Source organism: Notolabrus celidotus, chromosome 2, assembly GCF_009762535.1.
Source record: "Notolabrus celidotus isolate fNotCel1 chromosome 2, fNotCel1.pri, whole genome shotgun sequence".
In the NCBI taxonomy this organism is placed as follows: domain Eukaryota; kingdom Metazoa; phylum Chordata; class Actinopteri; order Labriformes; family Labridae; genus Notolabrus; species Notolabrus celidotus.
In genome coordinates, this window is record NC_048273.1 from 20927371 (window position 1) to 20947941 (window position 20571).

Genomic DNA, 20571 nt, shown 5'->3' on the forward strand with positions numbered 1-20571 from the left:
AGAAGTTGTGTCCCTCTTTTTCTCATATGGAAACTTGTGCTCGTTTAAAAAAAGGAGGGCAGAAATAAATGAGTTAAAGTCGTTTGAAATGACCACAGCAGGTCGAACCTGAGCCAGCTGGTAGCCACTCTTCACTGCTTCCTCCCCCACCCTGGTGCAGTTCTCCCTCTGTGAAGGGGAGAAAGAGGAGCATTTGGACCGCATCCCAACATACTGTGTCATTCATGCTCCACTGTCACACATCAGGCTATATTCAACCAGCTCCAGGGAGCGCCGGGGTATTGATGAGGGCTCAGTACGCCAGACTCTGAATGAAGATAAAGACGTTAGCTGACACTGGAGTTTTAACAAGAGAGGATAATTACACAGCAAGAAGCAAGAAATTAACTGTATTAAGAATCTTACACTGCATGGGCACATGTTCATACAGCTGTTGTGCTCTGCCTAAAAAAAAAAATAGGCACTCGACTTTGTAAAGCTTCTCCTGGGAGGCACTGCCTGTGTTAGTTTAGCTCCGTCAGTAAACAACAAAAAATTTGCTTTTGGAATAGACTGCATGATGAGTTAACTACACTCAACTACTCTAAGGATGTAGCTTTACAATATAGTATTTGTTTACCCTGCAAGGATTATCTCATGTTAAATTAACTTAACATTATAAGTAGAGTTGCAAAGGGGTGGGAAATCTCCGGTAAATTTCCATGGGATGTTGGAATTTTGGAAATATTGCGAATTGGAAACTTTCCCTGAGAATTGTGGGAATTAATGGGAATGAACTGGGAACTGATGGTAATATAATGGAAAGGTATCATATCCAAGCATAAATATTTGTTTTGTTATAAGCAGACATTCATCCAAAATAATACAATTAAAACAGATGTATTTGTAAGTAGAGTGTTAAATATTTTATTGATCAATTATTTAATTGAAAAAAAAAACATGAATGTTGAGTTAAATATTACTCATCCCCCGACCCAACCCATTCAAAAATTAACAGAAATGCAATCCAAAAAAGTCCCATTCAACATGCAAATAAAAAAGCATCTTCCCTCAAGCTTCTCAAGCCTAGCCTCTGCAGGATTCTAGAAATCATCTGTGCATGTGATGGAGGAATGCAAAGTGCATGTAGGGGGCGTGGTCTCAATAGCCCTGCAGTAAGCAGTGTGCTATGTGCATGTGATTGAGGAATAGCATATATATATAACTGTACTTGCATGAAATCTGTTTTTTTTTTTGTCAGGATTATGCTAAAATATATATTTCCCCCAACTATATTTAAGTTCTCTATTAAGAGCCAACCTTCAATTTAGTAAATTCCTGGTTTATTCCCATAAACTCACGTTAATTCCCATGGAAAGTTTCCAACTTTGAAAATATCCGGAATTTTGCTGCCCTAATTATAAGTTTTATTATGCTGTAAAAACTTTCCCATAGCTAAAAACTTGACTTCAGTTAACCTAAAGTTAACAGCATGTTTCACTGACGTGGGAATCGCTGGATGACTAAGTAATAAGATACCATACACAATACATGATATACGGCCCACAGTAATGATGATGTCATAATACAGCAAGTCTGCAATAATGTATTGTAAGCATAGACTGTATAAAATATGGACGTAGTATCCGTGACGTCACCCATCTGTTCCTAAGAGCTGTTTTGAAGCAAATCGACGGCAGCAGCCATATTGGTAATGCGGAACTCAACTAGGCAGAGTGTGACGTAGTGTGAGTCTCTTAGCCAATGGCTGTGTGTTCCCGACCGGGAGTCACGTCAGTCATGTCCTTATTTGGGCAAAACTCATAATCTTAATATCTTCTTAACCGTCACGTTAGAAAAAAATTCACCCCCCGTACAGTGTGTGCCATTAGAGAGATTAGCTTCATAGGGCCAAGCCGTTTTTTGAACCAGGCTGTAAACATGTTTATTAATGCTGCAAAGATCGTCTTTTTCCCATTCATATCTATGTGGTTTCCGGTGTTTCTGCAGCCAGCCTCAAGCGGATTTTCGATGTATTGCAGTTTATAGCACTTCCGCATGGGCTTCATAGTTTGAGACTGGAGTTTGCCGCTTGATTGTAAGATAATCACATAATGGTATATCTTGATATCTGATGAACTGAAAAATACAAAGTGCTTGTCTCTTTCACTTTTATCGGACATCATTCTGTCATCTACTTCTTTGGCCACTTAACTTCTGTACATGCTATCAATATTTGTATGACAGAAGTCTGGATGATTGCTGTATTGATATTTGTCCCACCCCAAACGATATCACTCTCCAAGGATGGGAATTGCTATGATTTTATTTATACCGCTGCAATTATCGATTCTGCTTATTGACACAATTCTTCTCGATTCTCTCATCACTTCCTGTGGCTTTGTGTCAATATTAACATAGGATTCGACATGGTTAGCCTACCATCACTGCTCTGCTGATACAAGGAAGCACTCATTGACAGCAGTTTAAAGAGTGACTCTGTTAACTGGTGGCTTTGCCGAAAAAATGCGTCTTTGGTTGTCAAAGTTATAACAGCTATCAAAAACTCTCACAAATGCCTTTAGCTTTCAATTCAAGAGGTATTTTATGAGTATATGTGACAAAGTGGACTCAGTCATGCCATTTGTCTTTTATGTTACTTATTTTACATCAGCGGTTCCCAAAGTGTGGGTCGGGACCCACTGGGGGGTCGTGAGATGTCTTCCAGAATGTTTTTTTTAAGTTATCTAAACATAGTACATTTACACATTATAGTAAAAAATATCGACAAAAATAGAAGCTAACCTTGAAACAAAACCTTGAAAATAGAAAATGTAATGAGTTTTCTGCCTTTCTTTTTGCCAGATGACTCATAAGTTTAGGGTTAGTGAACAGTTAATTATAAAAAGCATCAGTAGCAGTAGGTTAATTCATAACAGCACAGGAAACACAGACACATGCTCATATAGGTAGGCTAATTTTCTGCAGACCAGCTCAATGAAGCCACATTAAATTACTTTGAGGGACAGTGGGGGTCGCAGGTTTTTGGCACCAATATCTTGGGGGTCGTCGGCTGAAAAGTTTGGGAACTCCTGTTTTACATTGTCTCATTAATACAACTTTTGTTTGTTTAGTTAAATTATTTAGTTAAATTCTCTAAATGACATAATACACAATACTATCCCGGGTCTCTTTTGTGTTACATTTAGTTGATAATTCCACCATATCTAGATACAGGTGAACAGAGTAATGACAGACAAACATGGGTGATATTTAAATTACTTTTATTAGTTGTTTTGTGGCAGAGTTCTTTGTCTTCCAGCAAACTTACCTGCGATGGGAAATCGGAATCAAAGGGGGATTTCCCTGATTCTCCACGCCTTTTAAACTCTTTTAAACGTGACGTAGGTGGTTATAGTCGCAACCATGTCGGAGGGGAAAGTTGCCAGCAGTATTAGAAGTACAGTTATCTCATGAGTGCTCTGTAGCAAGAAATAACAACGTTGGGATGCATTCAAGTGCCATGGGAAATTGGACTATCCAGCAAATATGTTTACTGTGTGTGTTTTATCATGCTTGTTGTGTGTGGGGTGCTCAACCCTGTAAAGGAGGATGGTTGTAACCAAGTAGCCTATGAGGGATAGGGACGCATTCCTCTATAAATTCAGTTGGCTGTGAGAAGCCAAGGGGGAAAAACGGTCAGTCAAGGACACCAGGATTTATCCTGTTATGAGTTTAGTTATTCTTAGTTCCTTTTGTTAATAGTTATTTTTGTTCATTTTGTTTAAATTTTCTTGTTTTATATGCTTCCTGGTTGCATTTTTAAATAAATCTCCACTGATGGAACCTTCATTTAAGTGCTCTAAGTCTGCCTCTTTCTTCACCATCAACCCACTGGCTAAACTATCCTACAGTGTATACTGTCATTATATTGAAAAAAATTAACTCAGATGCATTCCCGAGGACTCTTTCCGTGTTTCTACCAACAGCTGCTGTACAATTACTGATTCATTTAAACTGAAAGTCTCCACATAACACGGTCACTCTTTAAACCGAAACACCACTGGCTTAGAGCATCAAACACATGGCACACCTGATGCCATGCTGTGTTGATAAATGTGTTAGCATGTTGCTGGTGTTTCCATCCTTTGTTTGAAAACACAAAGCCACAGATATTTTTTCACATTGCACTGTTAGCGCCATTTAACGTTATATTAAGCCACACTTTAGACCACTTTATGTTCTTGCTTTGCCATGATTACTTCCTTGATTCCTTGGTTATTGTTTACATTGACTGCCTGTGACATTCATGGCATAATTGTATTTGCCAGGCAAACAGAAGTAAGTTGAAGGCATGGATAAGGGAACCATTACATATAAAGGCAAATGATGTTGATGGCTGGAACGAGTTAGCTTGCTCACAGAAACTAGTGTTTTAGCCACATTGTTTTGATGCAAACAGAAACTTACAGTTTTATCTCACCGCATGGTCTATGGTGTCAAGAAGCAGATGCAAAATATGCTGGAACTCTTTTCCGTGGCTTGATTTGACATGACGTTGCTCATGTTAATGAAAGTTAATAACCATGGTCAAGGGGTTTTGACCAATCAGAATCAAGCATCTTACACAACTAGTGGTGCAACGGATCATCATTGATCCGTGATCCGTATGGATCCCTCTCCACTTTTGAAGTTCCTCTGCTCCTTCACTTGCCATGCCATGAAATGCAGTGGATGAGGCAGGACCAAAAATATAACTTTACTAATATAAAAAGCAGGTAGGATGAGATTTCTTTATCCGAAACACTGACAGTCTGACGCATGTACAGGGTAAGATCAGCAAAGAGATATCCGTCTTTGTCCATAGAGACCCTCAAAGTTTCTTTAAATGGCAATAAACATTAACCAAACACTAGCTGTATATAAAATAATATCCAGCAGGTACAGTTGTGGAACAGTGAAAAGCTCTTGGGAAAATTCACAAGTATAATTTTACACATAACTTCTGGGGCTAGATAATACTGAAATCAATAGCTGCATTTATTTTTAAGTAATAACCTTTTAAAAGTTAATAGACATACAGTGGCAGAGAAAAAAGACTGTTCTTTTTCATAAAATCAATCAATGATTGGATGTTTAGTTATGTAAGAGGCTATTACGGTGTGCAGCGACTCCATCAGAGTGTGAGTGTTGGTCCTCTGAGTGTCCTCCTTGTTCTTAGCAGTTAAATTAAATTAAGTCCTAAACATCAATCAGTCATGTATGCACTATTTCTCTTTTATCACTCTAATAGGACACTGTAAGAGTGAGTGACACTGACATTTCACGGGTTAACAGTTTAATTAAACACATGTCCAAACAATTTCTCTTTGCCTTCACAACAATCGCATTTTCTCACTCAGAGTATAGTTGACCTCTGGGCTAATTGCAGATTAAGGCCACTAATTAAAATGAGCAAAGCAAAGTAATGAAAACAAAATTAAGCCCTTGCATGTTCGGAGTTTTAATAACAGCAGGCCTTCCATAACATTAAGCCTGCCATTTGGTTTCCTATGATATGATGAGTTAGTTGCTGAGGGTTTGGGGCATTGTCATTCTGCTGCAGGTGTTAAGCACAGTTCATGTGACCTCTGCTTGAGTTCCTCTAAAGCACAAGAAGTATGGCAATCACACAGCATTAATTAAATTACTGCCCTTCCTGCGCCTCTTGTCTTTATACCTCCGACGATGAGTGATCTGCGACTGAATACTTTTATGAGCCAAACCTGAATGATGGCAGTCATCCAGAAGGTCACACAGGAATCAGATTGGCTGAAAATCCCTGCTTGGCGAAAAGGATATTTCAGCAGTGATTTTACCTGATGAAATTTGATCTTTGACCCACTTTGCAAATTTACATATTCATCTTCACTGCAGGTGGGTGCCGTTATTGGCTGAAATTCCCGCTGCACAGTTTGACTCAAAGGCATAAATATCACATCTATGTGGCTGAGTCGGAGAGATAAATGAGCAGGAAACAGCCATGGAAAAACCTCCGCCTGAGATAAAAAGCCACATTTGATTAATTAATGAAGCCACCTTGTTGTAGAACAATTACTAACCACACAAAGATAAAACAATAACACGATCCCTTTCCTTTCTCAAGCTGAGAAATCAAAGGTGTCTGACCTTCCTCTGTAGTGCAGCGAGCTCTCTCCCTCCAGAGAGAGCTGTCTGCTCCGACTCCTCCAGATGAATGAGTGACACTTCAGAGTTTGAACACAATCATGCTGCAAGATGGGATTTGACAGTTCGCACCAACTTTAGTCACACAAGGTAAGTAGATAGACAACCAACTGTCTGCTTGTGCTACATTTTATTTGCTCTGTGCTGTTGCACATATTTCAACTTTAGGTGTTTGAAACCACGCCAGATGTTCTGATTGTCCCCCTCTGTCAGAGCAATAATCACAGAGCTGTCACATGTCAATTTGCAGAAAATGAAAGCGTAAGGAAGACAGAGTACTTTGTGCCATGTTAGCATCACAAGTATTTAAATATGTAGGGTTGTGAGTTCCTGGCTATATAAGGATATTTCAATCAGGAGAGATCATAGTTTGAAGATTAAAGGTTATTCATTACAACTTAATGAATAATGAAACTTGACAGAAATCTTTGGCGTAAGGACTCTATGTGAACAATTTTGTGAGCGTAGGATGTGTGAATTTGGCAGCAGAGGAAATCTCCCTAGAGTCCAGACACTGGTGGTGGTGGTTGATGAATTATAGGAATTGAAGACTTGCAGAGACCAGGTGGAGATGGGGAGGTGGAGGGATGTACACCATCAATGCAAGAAGGAACTAGCTGGAGAGAGAGAGACACATTTAAAAAGACAGCAGAAAGTTGATAGGCTGGCGATAAGGGCGTGCCACTAAGCTATTGGATGACAGCCGCCGCTGATTAACCAATGACAGCTCCGGAGCATGCAGCTGGAAGCGGGTGAGCTATTGAACAGGGAGAGGAGAGTTAAACAACCGCTGTGATTGCTTTTATAGTCTTCCTGTCTGAACTTTTACTAGAGCTACATGTCTTATTTTCCATTGTTAAAATTCAATGCCATAACACTGACAACCAAGGCTGCAACCAACGACTGTTTTAATAGATGATAATCATTGATTATTGTAAAAAAAATTAAAACATGCAATTCAAAATCTTAACGGAAGCCATATTTTGTCCTGGTTTTTAAACATACCTAGTGTCATGACCTAGCTCACAAGACGTAACAACAGAGAAATACATGATTTACTAAATGATGCAAGGTTTATTTACCAAGGAAAGGGCAGATAACTCAAGGTTCACAAAGATAATGAGGGATAATGGGGAGGAATGAGAGAGAGACCACAGCACTCCGCTCCTTCATATAATCACCCACTCATCAGCAAGTTAGAGACATCTGCCACACCTTCACTGAAGTGGAGGAACCTGCAGAGAGAGAGAGAGAGAGAGAGAGAGAGAGAGAGAGAGAGAAACAGACAAACAGACAAACGGCACACACACACACACACACAGGGCAAGTAACACCAACTAAACATAACCGTGTTACCACGTGGAGTGTCCTGGCGAGGCTGAGAGAGAGAAAGCGAGATAGTGAGTTGACTGCCGATGCTTTTACCCACACCTGGGAGACTGTCAAGTTACTCCAGGTGAGGCGAAACCCCACCCACCAGGGAAATACAAGGAAACAAAGCACAGCTGGCCCTACAAGAGTAGCGTTCATGAAAGACGGATTATTTAGTTTTGACATGGTTACTTAGCAGTAAGAGTTTGCTCCACTGTTAAGTGGTAGGAGTGAAGGAAGAAAATGAGATCAAAAGAAGAAAGATAAAGTGTTCTAGGGGGAAGGTTTTAAGGCTAGGGACTGAAAATGTAAAATGCAAAAATGTGTCTGTAACTTCAGCAGTAACTATTAAGTTGAATGTTACAGTTAATGTTCAAAGAGAGACATCCAAAGTGCTTTCTCTTCTCTCCTAAAAGCTTGCACTTTTCTGACATACTCCTATGATAAGCAAAGATTCACTTCACAGCCTTTGCTGCCAATTCTTTGCAGTGTTCAGGACTTGAGGAGTTTCAGGACGCTGTGGTGTTGCAACAGCCACTGCTGTTTTGCTGTGTTTTGTTTACCTGACACTTCCCGGTCACTGTTTTGCATACACAACTCTCAGCAGAGACAGTAAGGATAGAGATGTCTCAGCCCTCAGCAACTTGGCTCTAAAAAATAATGTTATATCTACTCACAGCGTGAAAAACATGCAATGACACAACCAGCTAATAATTGACCAAATTTTTCTGCAATCATTTTGTCATCATTTTTTGTCTTCAGTGCTGAGTTTTCTAATCCTGCTAACAACAGCTACAGATGGAGAAGTATATTTATGGGTTTTCAATATGTCAGGAAAGATATGCCATCACTTTAGGATGGACTGATTAGAGTTTGTTGGTTGACAGTCTGCTTCACTTTGTTCTCCAAAAGAACACATTTTAAAGTTAAAAACTCAAGTTTTCATACATTTATTATTATAGCACACACACTTTGACTAAAAGCCTGTTCCAAATGTGAATGCTGTTTTAGTCATCTATAACGTTGCTCAAAGATGAGTGAGTCACCTGTGTCAATAAAGTGTTAACCTACCCCCCCCCCCCCAAAGCATACTCCTAGGCCAGACACAGGCTAGAGGGGTTTTAAATCCAGACCGATTAAAAAGTCTGGTTGCATCATGCAAGAGAAACTTCAAAGATACTCTTCTCTCTCATCTCAACCATGCACACAGCTGAAGATATGAATAAAGTTGTGCATCACTCACTAGATAATATCGACATGATTATGGTGTGTGCCAGAAGGAGCACATACTTTCTTGTGTGACATAAAAGTAGTAGCCCCGAAAAGTCTAGATGACAACATATGTGGGGAGATGAAGTCAGTGTAGGATGTCTCTTCTGCAGCATTAAGCAAAGACTATGGGGTGCTTGTGTGTTTCTTTTTTGTCAACAGCTAGCTAATGTTAGCTTCAAGCACTAGGATGTTTACTGTTGCTGGGAGACATTCTCAGCAGCTCTGTCTCCTTCTCTCTCTAATTGGCTTTTATAATCCTGTATGAACTGAAGTATTCACCACAGTGTTATACTGCATACCTTATCAAACATGGAGGCCTAGAAGTGGAAAGATTGTTCCTCAGATTGTTTGGAGAGGAAATATTGTGATAATCCTTTTTGGAGTTTGAACCCTCATACCTTTTTAAAAAGTCTACACTACATATCTTAAAAGGTCAAGACAGACATAGATATCGTCAACGCAGCAACTCCAGTTATATTATGAGAAGCCATGTGATGTTTTACAGCTTTATTTCTGGAAAGTTTAAGAATATTCATACTCTGTCCATCTTCATTGGCGAACATCAACGTTTTCCCCCCATACAGTCTGATAGGAGAGCCTCAGTAATCTGGATTTAGGACTCAGGTTGAAACCAGGCCAGGCGTCCCTTCCTCTCCCCTTCATCGCAAGGTTTCATTTGCTTTGCAGAGAGAAGTTGTGCCCTGTGTGCTTCCGAGTTTGCCAGCCATTTGTACGCCTCCTTCCTCCTCCAGTAGCCTGCAGCTGTGAATAGCGCTCACATATTCACCAACCATGGCCGTATCTATAAAAAGAAGAGTCCCTCACTTTCTCTCTCCCGCTTACAGTAATTGTCGGACAAAACTATGATCCCTTTTAATTAAATAGGAGCATGCAGATGAGCGCTGCCATAGTATCGGCGGATTCCTGAGCACACTTGAAATGCTGGGACATAAGTGAATACTTCATATTCTTTGCATCACCTTGTCTTCTGTTTGCAACAGGTCCAGCCACCTGGGCCTGTTTGGGATTCAAGCCCTGCCTTGATAGATACTCCCACAACATTCCCCGCTCAACCTGACACTGTTGTACAGGGGAGTCTTGACCATCCCAGATAAATAAGAGGGTAAACTTGTTTACTTGCGGTCTGGAGACACATCTTTACAATCACTCAACATTTCAACGTCCAGCCATTACAAGAGAGTAAACTACTATTAGTGGTTAGCATGTTTACACTGTGTTTGCATTTTGTAGGACTCTTTACACACTTCTTTGTTTGCATAGATGTATAAAGCATTTACATTTTAAATAGATTGCATGTGTGGATGCTGTGTATGCATGTGTATCCACACTGCTTCAGTGCCGAGCAGGATCAAAGTTAGAATAAATGTTCTTTTCACAGTTCAATAAAATCTTTTATCTATTATGTAGTTTTTTTCAAACATCAGGCACAGAGTCTCAGTCGAGCATTTGTCGACAGTTTGCAGTATCCATTGAAATACGGTGGCTTAGGATTCAAAAGAGAAGGCTTCCTAGAATTGGATTCTGATCCAATCCTAAGTAGAGTTAAAGCCAGTACCCTCGAGCTGTTTGGATGTAAATCCATCTCTCTACATCTCTCCAAAGCTCTCGTCTTGATTGCTATTTGGATTCTTGCTGCATGTGGTGCATGTGGGGCATGAGTAAGTGAGCAGAATCTTGATCTTCTGCAGAATAAATGTTCTTGCTGTTGGAAACACTTTGACACTCAAACTCTAATGTTTTAGCTTGGTCTGCATTTTTCTAATCTAAATAACTCTAAAACACTGACAAAAGGCAAATGCCCTTAAAATTGTGTTTACACAGCAGGAGCTGACTCGCCGAACTCTCTTTAAGCGTTAATGATATTGAGATTTATATGAGATTGTGTTGAGGTCTTCATCGGAGCAGGCACATCATCTTCTACTTAAATTCAGCAAGGTTGGGATTTGTGTACCATGAACCTTTTAGAGCGACACAGACAATAGATTGAATCTCTGTGCTGTCAAACCACACACTCCTGCACACTAAGCTGGTTATTTATATGCCTTGCATTGTATAAAAAGAAGGAACACAATGTTCCCTTAGCTATTCTGAATGGAAATCTTAATTAATTAATAAATCTTGGCAACAGAACCATTCCTGACCGACAAAAAGCAGGACAATGAAGCCCACAGATGGCAGCGTGGAACAGTGTCTCTGTGTGTAAGCTGATAAGTCATGCACTGATGAGTCCATTTCTTAATTGCAATGAAAACTCATTTTGGAATCTGGCTGAAGAGGTGGGGTTATTAATTGATCTTTTAATTAAAAAGCCTGCGTTCTCTGAGTTCTCTTGGCAAACAATAGTTTGTAGCTAAATAAATCATATTCAGTCCTGAAGCGCACCAATTAATCATTAATAGTCACATGAGGATTACTGAGGGCAAGAGACTCAGGGAAGCCCTTTGCACTAAGGTGCAATTCTTCCTGAACAAACGATGTCTATTAATATTAGATGAAGAGAAGGTCAGACATTGTATGAATCAATAACATGCTTGTACGCATGTACAATACATGACATCATCTTTGTTTTAGTGACGAGCTCTGCATAATGCAGATTGAATAGAGGTTAGTTTTTGATCGATCCCCAACTGGCCATTCGTCACCCTGCAGGGCCTAACAGCACCCATTTTTCTGCCGTGCCTGTGCTATTCCTGGAACTAAACCGTTACCCCCATCTGGTGGAGTCACCACGACTGGAGGAATGATTTACAGCCCCACCATAGCATTCTCTAGACACTATATTACCTGGATTATTGGGCCTTCATGATTTTTAGTGCACTACTTTGCATTGCTCTCCAAATCCTGATGGTGTATTGCACAATATATGATGATGTAGCACATGCCAGCAGGTTGAAATTGGAATTATTGGATTGGACTGGATTTTATGGGTGTGATCTGTCTTAAAAGATCTCAGTGCCAGGATCTAAATTGGAAAGACTTGATATTATCGATATGCATATAAAATCTGAGCATTTGGACCACCTACGAAATCACGGGGGTTGTGTTTTATATTCAAAAATATTTCAGAATTTGGAGGACTTTAGTGTTGGTTGGGACAGTTATTAAAATCAAATAACTTTTGAATAATTTGCAAGTAAATCTGGGTTTATATTCATAGTTACTCCTCCTTATTCGCAAATGGATGACCTTGAATTCAAACTCTGCATATTGATGAGAAAGATCATTATATGTATTTATACTTCAAGAAGTTGTGTAGTGTAGACTACACTACACTTTGTAGTGTAAATCTAATTTTGCTTGCCAGGTTTCTATCCAACCTCAATTAGAAAACAGGGATCTAAGTCTACTATACGAATCCAACCAGGAAATGCTTTGAGCTTAATGAAGAAAGCTGTGTTCTTCTTGGCAAAGAGCTGATCCAGTTGGTAATAAATAAAAGCAAAGACAACCAATACATGAAAGCAGCAAATTCACGCAGGCTTTTTGGCAGCGGTTTGTGTACTTGGTTTGAACATGAGAGACAGTGGCTCTGGGCGTAAGGTTTCAAGTATTGACACACCTGCCTGGGCCGCCATGTCCACTGTCCAAGCTACTGTACAGCCGGACAGCCGGGTCACCCTGCTGCTTTCAGAGGCTTCAGATAATCAATGGCCACACAATGACACCAGTGGAGGATTACAAGGATTCACTAAGCCTCTGTCAGTCGGCGTACCACATTGATTTTGTCATACTTCTTATTGACTGATTTTTTTCTGAGCTGTGGAGCACTTTTACTATTTTCTCTGCTTGTTCCCTACCCTTTCTTGAAGTATTGTGCAGCGTTTCTCTCGAGAACATTGTCAAATGCTAACACTCTCATGCTTTAGTGAACCTTTCATTCTTTGCTGCAGGTTGTTGTAGCTCTTTTGAAAAAATGCTGAGGGGGCCTGGAACTGTTTTCACAGGCTTTTTTTTTTTTTTTTGAATGATTCGGTTGCTGTTAATGTCTGTTGTGATTAAAATAGATGCAGATCTGAAGAAATCTGCAAAGTTTCAAAAGATTTTTAAAGTTTTTGAAGCACGATTGAGTCAGGAAGTGCTCTTACTTAAAATTGGGGTGTTTCGTATATACAAGGGCGCACACTCCCAGCTCGCACATTCACACGCACACATAAACACACACAGCCAGCGCAGACATCCAGTCAAGGTCTACTAATACCCCCCAGCATGGCATCCAACATTTCATACAGTGATAAATGAACAGGAAAAGCCCTAGCATAACCCATTGCTCGATCCGCTCTCTTAAGTCCTTCGGATTATTCAGCCCAGCCATGGAAGACGGGGAAATAACACTATAATTGGGGCACACATATGCAAGGACAGAAAACCTTCATACACCAGTCATACCATCTCGCTCATTAGGATGCAGGAGAATGTTGAGAGAAGGGCATCAATCATCACAGAGCGCTCTGTCACCTTAGTGCGCCTCTTCTACATGATGGTACGCCTCATGTACAAATGCTCACATGTATCTTCCTCCCCTTGTACAGATCTGTTGCATCCCACCTCATCTATCTATGTGGATTCTCACAGGTTGGCAGAGAGCCCACGCACACAGTAGGCCCATAATGAAGCATTGTCTTCATTCAAATTGAGCTCAGACATTGAACATATCTTTGAGTTCCAAAACAGTGTCAGTAACAGTGTCTGTTACAATGAAGAACTATTCCGACTTTGCTGCACTTGGAATACAAATCTTTTTTAACTACATAAAGTGTTGGATTAATTGGTGGTTGAGTGGTGTTGGGGCAGTTTGATGCCTGTTAGTACCTCGGGGTTGAGTTGTCCGAAGCTGCATCAGTCCATATTGAGGTCATCCATAGGGAACATCTCTAAATGCAATTTGAAGTAAAGGTTTGCAGGCGCTTGGCCAAGCTCTTCCACTGGATTCAGGCTACAGCCCTGACTGACAGCTTGCTCTTAAAGGCTCATTGTCAGGAATATAAATATCCACATCTCACTTTCAGACACAGCAGAGCAATTTACTGCTAGCTGCTGCACCGACCCAAAGAGTGTGGTCGTTTTCCATCTTTCAAAGGCTTTTAATCAGAGTCTGTATGACTGACACAAAGTAATTTTGCTTGTTTTGTCTGTCAGATGGCTGTGGATCTGATTGTGTGTTTAGAACAGTTTTATTATTTGTCTGGATTTTGGGAGTAAAGCCAAGTTTACACAATGCACATTGTCAGATTGAGCCCTGTGCCTTATTATGATTGTTTTTCCCTGTATTTCTGCCTCTATTGATTAATGGAGCGTCTGAAAACTGGTCGATATAATGACTGTGGGTTTGAGCTCCGCTATGCATTCACTTCTATAAAGACTTAATCAAAGCATGTCTTTCCTGAAGCTCTTAAAAAGGGTCATTTTTTTATTTATACTCAAGTTTATGAATTCAGTATTATCCTGATAATGGACAATAAATACAAATATAATAAGAAAACATTTCAATCATATTATGTGCCTTAGGTAATGGCTAGAGCGCTGGATTTCTTGTTTGCCTCTCCACATTTTGTATCCAACAAAATGCCATTGTTGTAAGTCTATTTAACTTCAATTATTAGTTTCATTTCTTTCAAGGCTGCGTCACTCTAAGCAGGGTAAATATTTGAAGAACAAAAGAAGCGGGCTCCTGCAGAAACAGTCCATATGTAAAAGCTCCCTTCACAACACTGGCAAAGAGATTTACAGCACATTTCTGCACATGAAAGGAGCCTCATTTTGCATTCACAGAACCTTCCTGTTCCACTGAGTCTTTGAACTTCCATTAAGCCATTTATCACCATGCAGGGAAATTCATTTCATTTTTCCTACACTGGGCATGGATGCCCTCTCCCCTCCACAACTCCGCCTCTGCAGGCCCTCACTGTTGACTTCACGGTATATCCAGGACGTCAGAGGCACTCAATTTTGATTCCAACCATTCCGTCACCACTTCTCCTTCTCTTATTATCAATCAAACTTTCCCTTTCCGTCTTACTTTTTTTTTTTTTTCTGTTGGTAACACAGATGTCTCCTCTGACTGCTGACATTATTTATCCCTTTTTGTTTTTCTCCAGTTGCTCCATCTATCCATGAGATGAAAAGCAATGGAGTCGGTCTGGGACGCACAGCTCTGCTAAGGTGTGAAGCAGCTGCCGTGCCTTCTCCGACATTCGAGTGGTACAAGGGCGAGAAAAGGTGAGCCCAGTTCTGAATCTACAAAGTGTCTTGATTAGTAAGTGTTATCTAAGTGTTGATGTGTAAGTGTTTTAGTAACATCACCCTTGAAGTCCACTGGGTGCAGCTGTATCACAGTTTAGCTGCGCAGTGGTGTCAGTGGCTTATCAGCAATCAAGATCCGTCATCATTTTTTTTTTATCATTCACAAATTTATACTGAGAGGTGTTACTGTCCATTTTATATGCAACTTGTGTTCCGCGTGCTGTTTTAGTATGAGGAAATGATAGCATCTCTTCACCTGCTTTAAACATTTCTAGAAATACATCAAAAAGTATGAAAATATTTTCTGTGTGTAAAGTGTAGTCAAGTAGGAATTAATAGTTGATATTCATTAACAAACTTCAGTCAGTTCTGGATTCATATCTTGACTGATTTACATCCAGAGGTGTCGGTACACTTAAATGAAAATTGAAACAGTTGGTTATAGAAGTGGAATTAAGTGTACGATGTGTTTCTTTTCAATCAATATTATGCAAGGTGTATGGTTTTTTTTCCAATTAATAATCTAGTAAGTGTCTTAAATTGAGATAATTCTTGAAAAATACAACACATTTATTTTGGTTTGATGAAATGATAATTTTTTTGATTCATATATCAAGTGGGACTGTGCAAGTGGCCTGCAAAAATATTATACTTTTACAGACTTTTTAAGTAAGTTCGTCTTTGTCTCATCTGTACTCTGCACTACAATCCCCCACTCTTCATTTTGACATTTTTATGGTCAGTATTTGTTTTCGGAAAGTTTTCTTAATGTAAGATCAACGGTCTACTCTTGATAGTTTTCTTTTTCCCCTTCCAGAAGCAGTGCTGTTGTTTGTCTTCACACTCATCTGTCCTCTTGGGAGCACCCAAATAAATGTTCCAACAAGAGTCATTTGTGCCTCATGCTCACTCTGCATCCTGATAAAATGTTTGCTGGCGACTGGCTTAAATCATTCGTGGCACATACATCAATCAGTCTGGATTCAAGTGTCAGTTCTTGAATTTAAAAACCAAATTACCCCCATTACCCACTCCTGGTGAGCACAATTTCAATCATCAGCTCACACTGTGCTAATTGTAATTATGGGGTGGATTCAATTTATTCAAATTGCTAAGGAGGCAAGTTAGCATGATTCTAGTCTTTGCTTAATTCAAGGACTTGGTTTTTTGTGACTTCTTACATGGCTTAATGGTGGTTTCTTCATTTTCTCCTCATCATGAAAAGGACATTAGAATGGGAACTCTAGCACAGCACATGTGAAGCATCTGTGCAAAATTATCCTGGGCTTTGACTGCTGCTTTGCCTCTTCTTGTCTTGCCTCTCTGTTGATGCAGCCATACCATTGATGCTGCTGCCAGTTTGCCTCAATCGCAAGTAGTGTGACAGGTTTGACAAGCAAATGTTCCTCTTGATGTGTCACTTCTTTCATTCTTCAGTGAAAATGTTGTGTTTTTATACCGACATGGAGGGAGGGAAGGGAGTGCCTCTGTCGCTATGACAGAGGGGTGCATCGACTAGTTTGATGTTGAACTAGTGTAGAGGCAGACACCCGTTGAGATTATCAGTGAATGTTCAGCTAACATTTGTGGAGGGCGCCATGGGAGAAGGAACACAGATTTGGGGATATTTGCTGGACATAAGGTCACACATAGTGTTTCAACTCTGCGCGCCTCTCTGAACAACACGAGCCAAGCTAGAGATCACGGGAAGCCACGGCAAGGCCAAGATAGAAGCTTTCCTTCTCTCCGGAGGTTTACAATGCCAAATATGAAACTGTGACAGTACCAGACACCTCTCTGATGAAAACAAAGTAAGCTGTTATGTTTTAGAATTTTTGCACAGAGCATGTGTTGCTGCAGAGGGAATTTTAATCCCTACATGCTGTTAGAGATCATCACCGCCAACCAAAGTCAACAATTAAATATTTGTCAATTTCACGGCACAGATGCTAGGCACAACTGGAAAAGGATTTATCGTTATCCTCCTGCACCTGCAACAAAATGATGAACATCAAGTCAAGTGGCGACCAGCTGGTTCACCTCTGGGTCATTTCTCTCTCCTCGCTGTGCTTCAAAGTGTCTCTCCAAGGCAGACGCGACACACCAAGGGACAAATAGATCTGTTGTTCAAGAGGGTGATGAAGTACTGTACAATCTGAAGATCCACTAAAGGATGGCAAACATTTGTATCTTCCCTGACTCACACCACTTCCCCTCTGCTGACATTTTCCATGTGTGGGTGAGAAATAAAAAGCTTTATATGATGTGATTGTGTTTCTATTTGCAGGATTATCAAGGGTCAAGGCATCGACATCAAAAACCTCAGCTCCAGATCAATCCTCACAGTGAACAACATGACAGAGGATCGTTACGGGAACTACACATGTGTCGCCACCAACAAACTAGGGACAGCTAATGCCAGCGTGCCTCTCATTCGTAAGTTGTCAGTCTACCTGCTTGTGGCTAACTGGAGTGGTGAAGAGTCAAGGGGCTGAGAGAGTGTTGTGGATGTCCGTGGGCGATTGTGCCCTCAGGAGAGTGTTTATTTTTTGCTGCATCATTCTTGACACTGGAACAAGATCTAAAGCCGAGCCCAGTGCGGCCACTGGGTGCTCACACCTCACCAGTACAAGTGGTTTCTCGTTCCCTGGTCATCAGTTTCGTGAATGTTTATTGTCTATTATGGTTGCAAAGTCTGTACGTATGTGGGTGGATGTGTGTCTGCTTTAAAGTTAGCATTTGCATGTGTACTGGACAAAAAAAAAAAGCACCTGAAAATGAAATGCAGCTTTGAGGCAGCATCACAATTACAAAAGCAGCTACACAGGTCAGTCCTGCTAAGTTGAATGCCAAGTAGAGGGATGACTCAGATTTTAAAGAGGTCTGAGAGTCAGCCCTTTCATGCTTTGCAAAGTGCCATGAGGCATCGAACAGAGATCCAGATATTCAGAGGCCAAACTGTTGGTGTGTCTGTGATGGACTGTGGAATTACTCAACAGAAGCACTCTGCATAAATTTGGGAATATTCTTCCAACATCAGAAAAATACAACTTCATTTTTTTAAAAACAAACGTAGGCGCTAAATACCAAACTATCATGGCAGGAAGAACAAGGCACAATCCTGAGATATTAAAGAAGAGCACTGGTGGGAAGCCAGCAAGGAGTCACATCCTTGTCACTGCTTAGAAGGGATGAAACTTTGTGTGTGGGAGATGTTGGCGGCATTATATCCTCCTGTTGAGGGCAGGTGAACTCCATCTCTGAAAGGAAGCTTCACACTGCCTACTTTCTACCCTGTATGGCAAAAAAAAAAGCAGTGAGGATGACTACACTCAAGACTGAACGTCGTGAAAAACCTCAAAACTCTGAGCTAGCCTGATCAAACACTCTGCATTATGAGCTTTAAAAAATAATCAATCACAGGAACTATCTTAAAAAGGCCTTTACCTAAAATGCCATGCCTGAACCACACATCCAAATCATCCAAGCAGTATGTTTGAAACTGCATAACACATTGGAGTGGTAGATTTGCACCATGTACAGAAGGAAAAATTGATGTGTGGGTTTAGTCGACTTAACGATTAAACGTTGTCATCCTCACTAGTCAGCACAAGGATTATAGTCAGTTAAATGACTAATTCATATTTTTGGTAGACCTGAAATGCTTGTCATACATTGTTTCTAAGTTGTGGTGCAGCCACCAACAGTGAGGGCTGCAGCTCCAGTACATGCTTTAATGCTCTGCTACAAAGTCCTAACAAGCACAGGTGACAGATGGCATCACGTAGGGTGGTTGCGTTTGGTAGTACAGTATTTCGAGCCAGTAGATAAAGTTGTATGTAGGCAGTGTCTGGTTAAATTGGCATACAACCACTCAGAGTAATAGATAACCAGCACAGACGTGTGAACATTAACCTACAAGGATGACTATATACTGATGGTCTGCTATCATTTGCCACATTCTGCAAACCAATTTGACACTGTTTACCTGTGATCCTGTGTTTGAATTTTCACTCAATTTTGACTGTCGTCTGAGTGTTGTCTTGCTTTTAGACTAGGCGGTTAGCCGGAATATATATTGAAGTTGTAACGACTAGGAAGTGAGTCGCTTCAAAACATCCCTCACAGAAAGCCATCATTTATAGGTTTTTCTTTGGAACCTACCCCTGAAGGAGGCAGAGTATTCCCCAGCTTGGAAAACTCAGCATTACAGAAACAGGGTTAATTGGTGTTTTTCGATGGATGGTTGAGGTTTCATTGATCATACAAGTATCGTAAGCATGTGATGTCAGGCATGTTGAAAACACATGCATGATCAAAAAAGATGAATGGCTAAAATATACCTCTGAGACTTATTCCCATGACAGAACTCAATAGTGAAGGTCTATTAATGGGTCAATTAACAGTCAGAGAACACCAGGCGCTTGGTTTTGTGTAACACAAACAGGGTAGCATCATAATTTCCTGTTTCACGACACATTTTCCTCCAGAGGAATGTAGAAGTGCTTCTTACTTCCCTGATCCCTGTACAGCAGTTGTTGGTGGGTGCTTGATATTCTTTCTCTGTGAGGCATTTCTTGCTGTACCTGCCAGGCAGCAAGGAAAGCAATGACAGTGAGGGGTTGGGGAACATACTTTCCTCCACGTTTTAGAGTGTGTACGGATGGAAAAATAAATCCATTTTAATGTATTCGCTGATGAAATATGAACAGGTGAATTAAATAATTCATCAGTTTGCGCTGCACCCTCTGATGATAACATTGTCCCTAGCAGGCCAGAGACTTGAAATACAAAAAAAGATATTTCTGTAGAGTTGGCAATTGTCAAAGGAGTGCTCGGCTCTCCTGTTTGTGTATGCACAAAGAACATCAAAGGGTTGTCTCAGATCCTCAAAATGGATGATCTTAATGTGACACTAGCGAGGCCTCAAAGGCAGAGCGGCAAAGAAACCCTCAGAACAGTCAGAGGAGGCAGCTTCCTGTGCTGCCACCCCCAACTTCTCTCTCTCATCCATTCCCTCTCTTTATCTCTTTGTCTGTCTTTCTTTCTATCACTGCTTTGTCTCTCTGATTCTCTTATCTCACTCCCTTACTCTCTCAGTCTTTTGTCCTCCCTCAACCCCTCTTGTATCTCATTCTTCCTCTTTATCACTCCCTCTCTCGCACATAAAACGTCTCTGTCCCCCTCCCCCTCTTTCTGTCTCTCTCATGATCTCCCCTAATGTAGAGGAGGCCAATTCTGCTGTCGCTCTTAATGAGAAAAGGCAAGCAACCGCTGCAGCGCACCCTCACTAGCACGTCGACGCAAATAACAAAACCCAGAGGTTAGATTTCACCATGGGTGACTTTGGATTGCTATTTTAGAACCAGTCGATAGCTATTGATGAGCAGGATGGGAAAGGGGAAAGGGGCATGCATATTTGATCGAGCGTCATACAATGGGGTGAATTTTAAGTAGCAGCAC

General features: G+C 40.6%; 1 protein-coding gene across 6 annotated transcripts in view; it reads left to right on the forward strand.

Moving 5' to 3' along the window:
• negr1 (neuronal growth regulator 1) overlaps nucleotides 1-20571 on the forward strand; it is a 240512-nt gene that overhangs the window by 181722 nt on the left and 38219 nt on the right. For all 6 annotated transcript variants that reach the window (XM_034706749.1, XM_034706741.1, XM_034706724.1 and 3 more), the window contains 2 exons: nucleotides 14964-15084; nucleotides 17396-17544. In XM_034706749.1, coding sequence (XP_034562640.1) covers nucleotides 14964-15084; nucleotides 17396-17544 — 270 coding nt within the window. The remainder of the gene's footprint in view (nucleotides 1-14963; nucleotides 15085-17395; nucleotides 17545-20571) is intronic.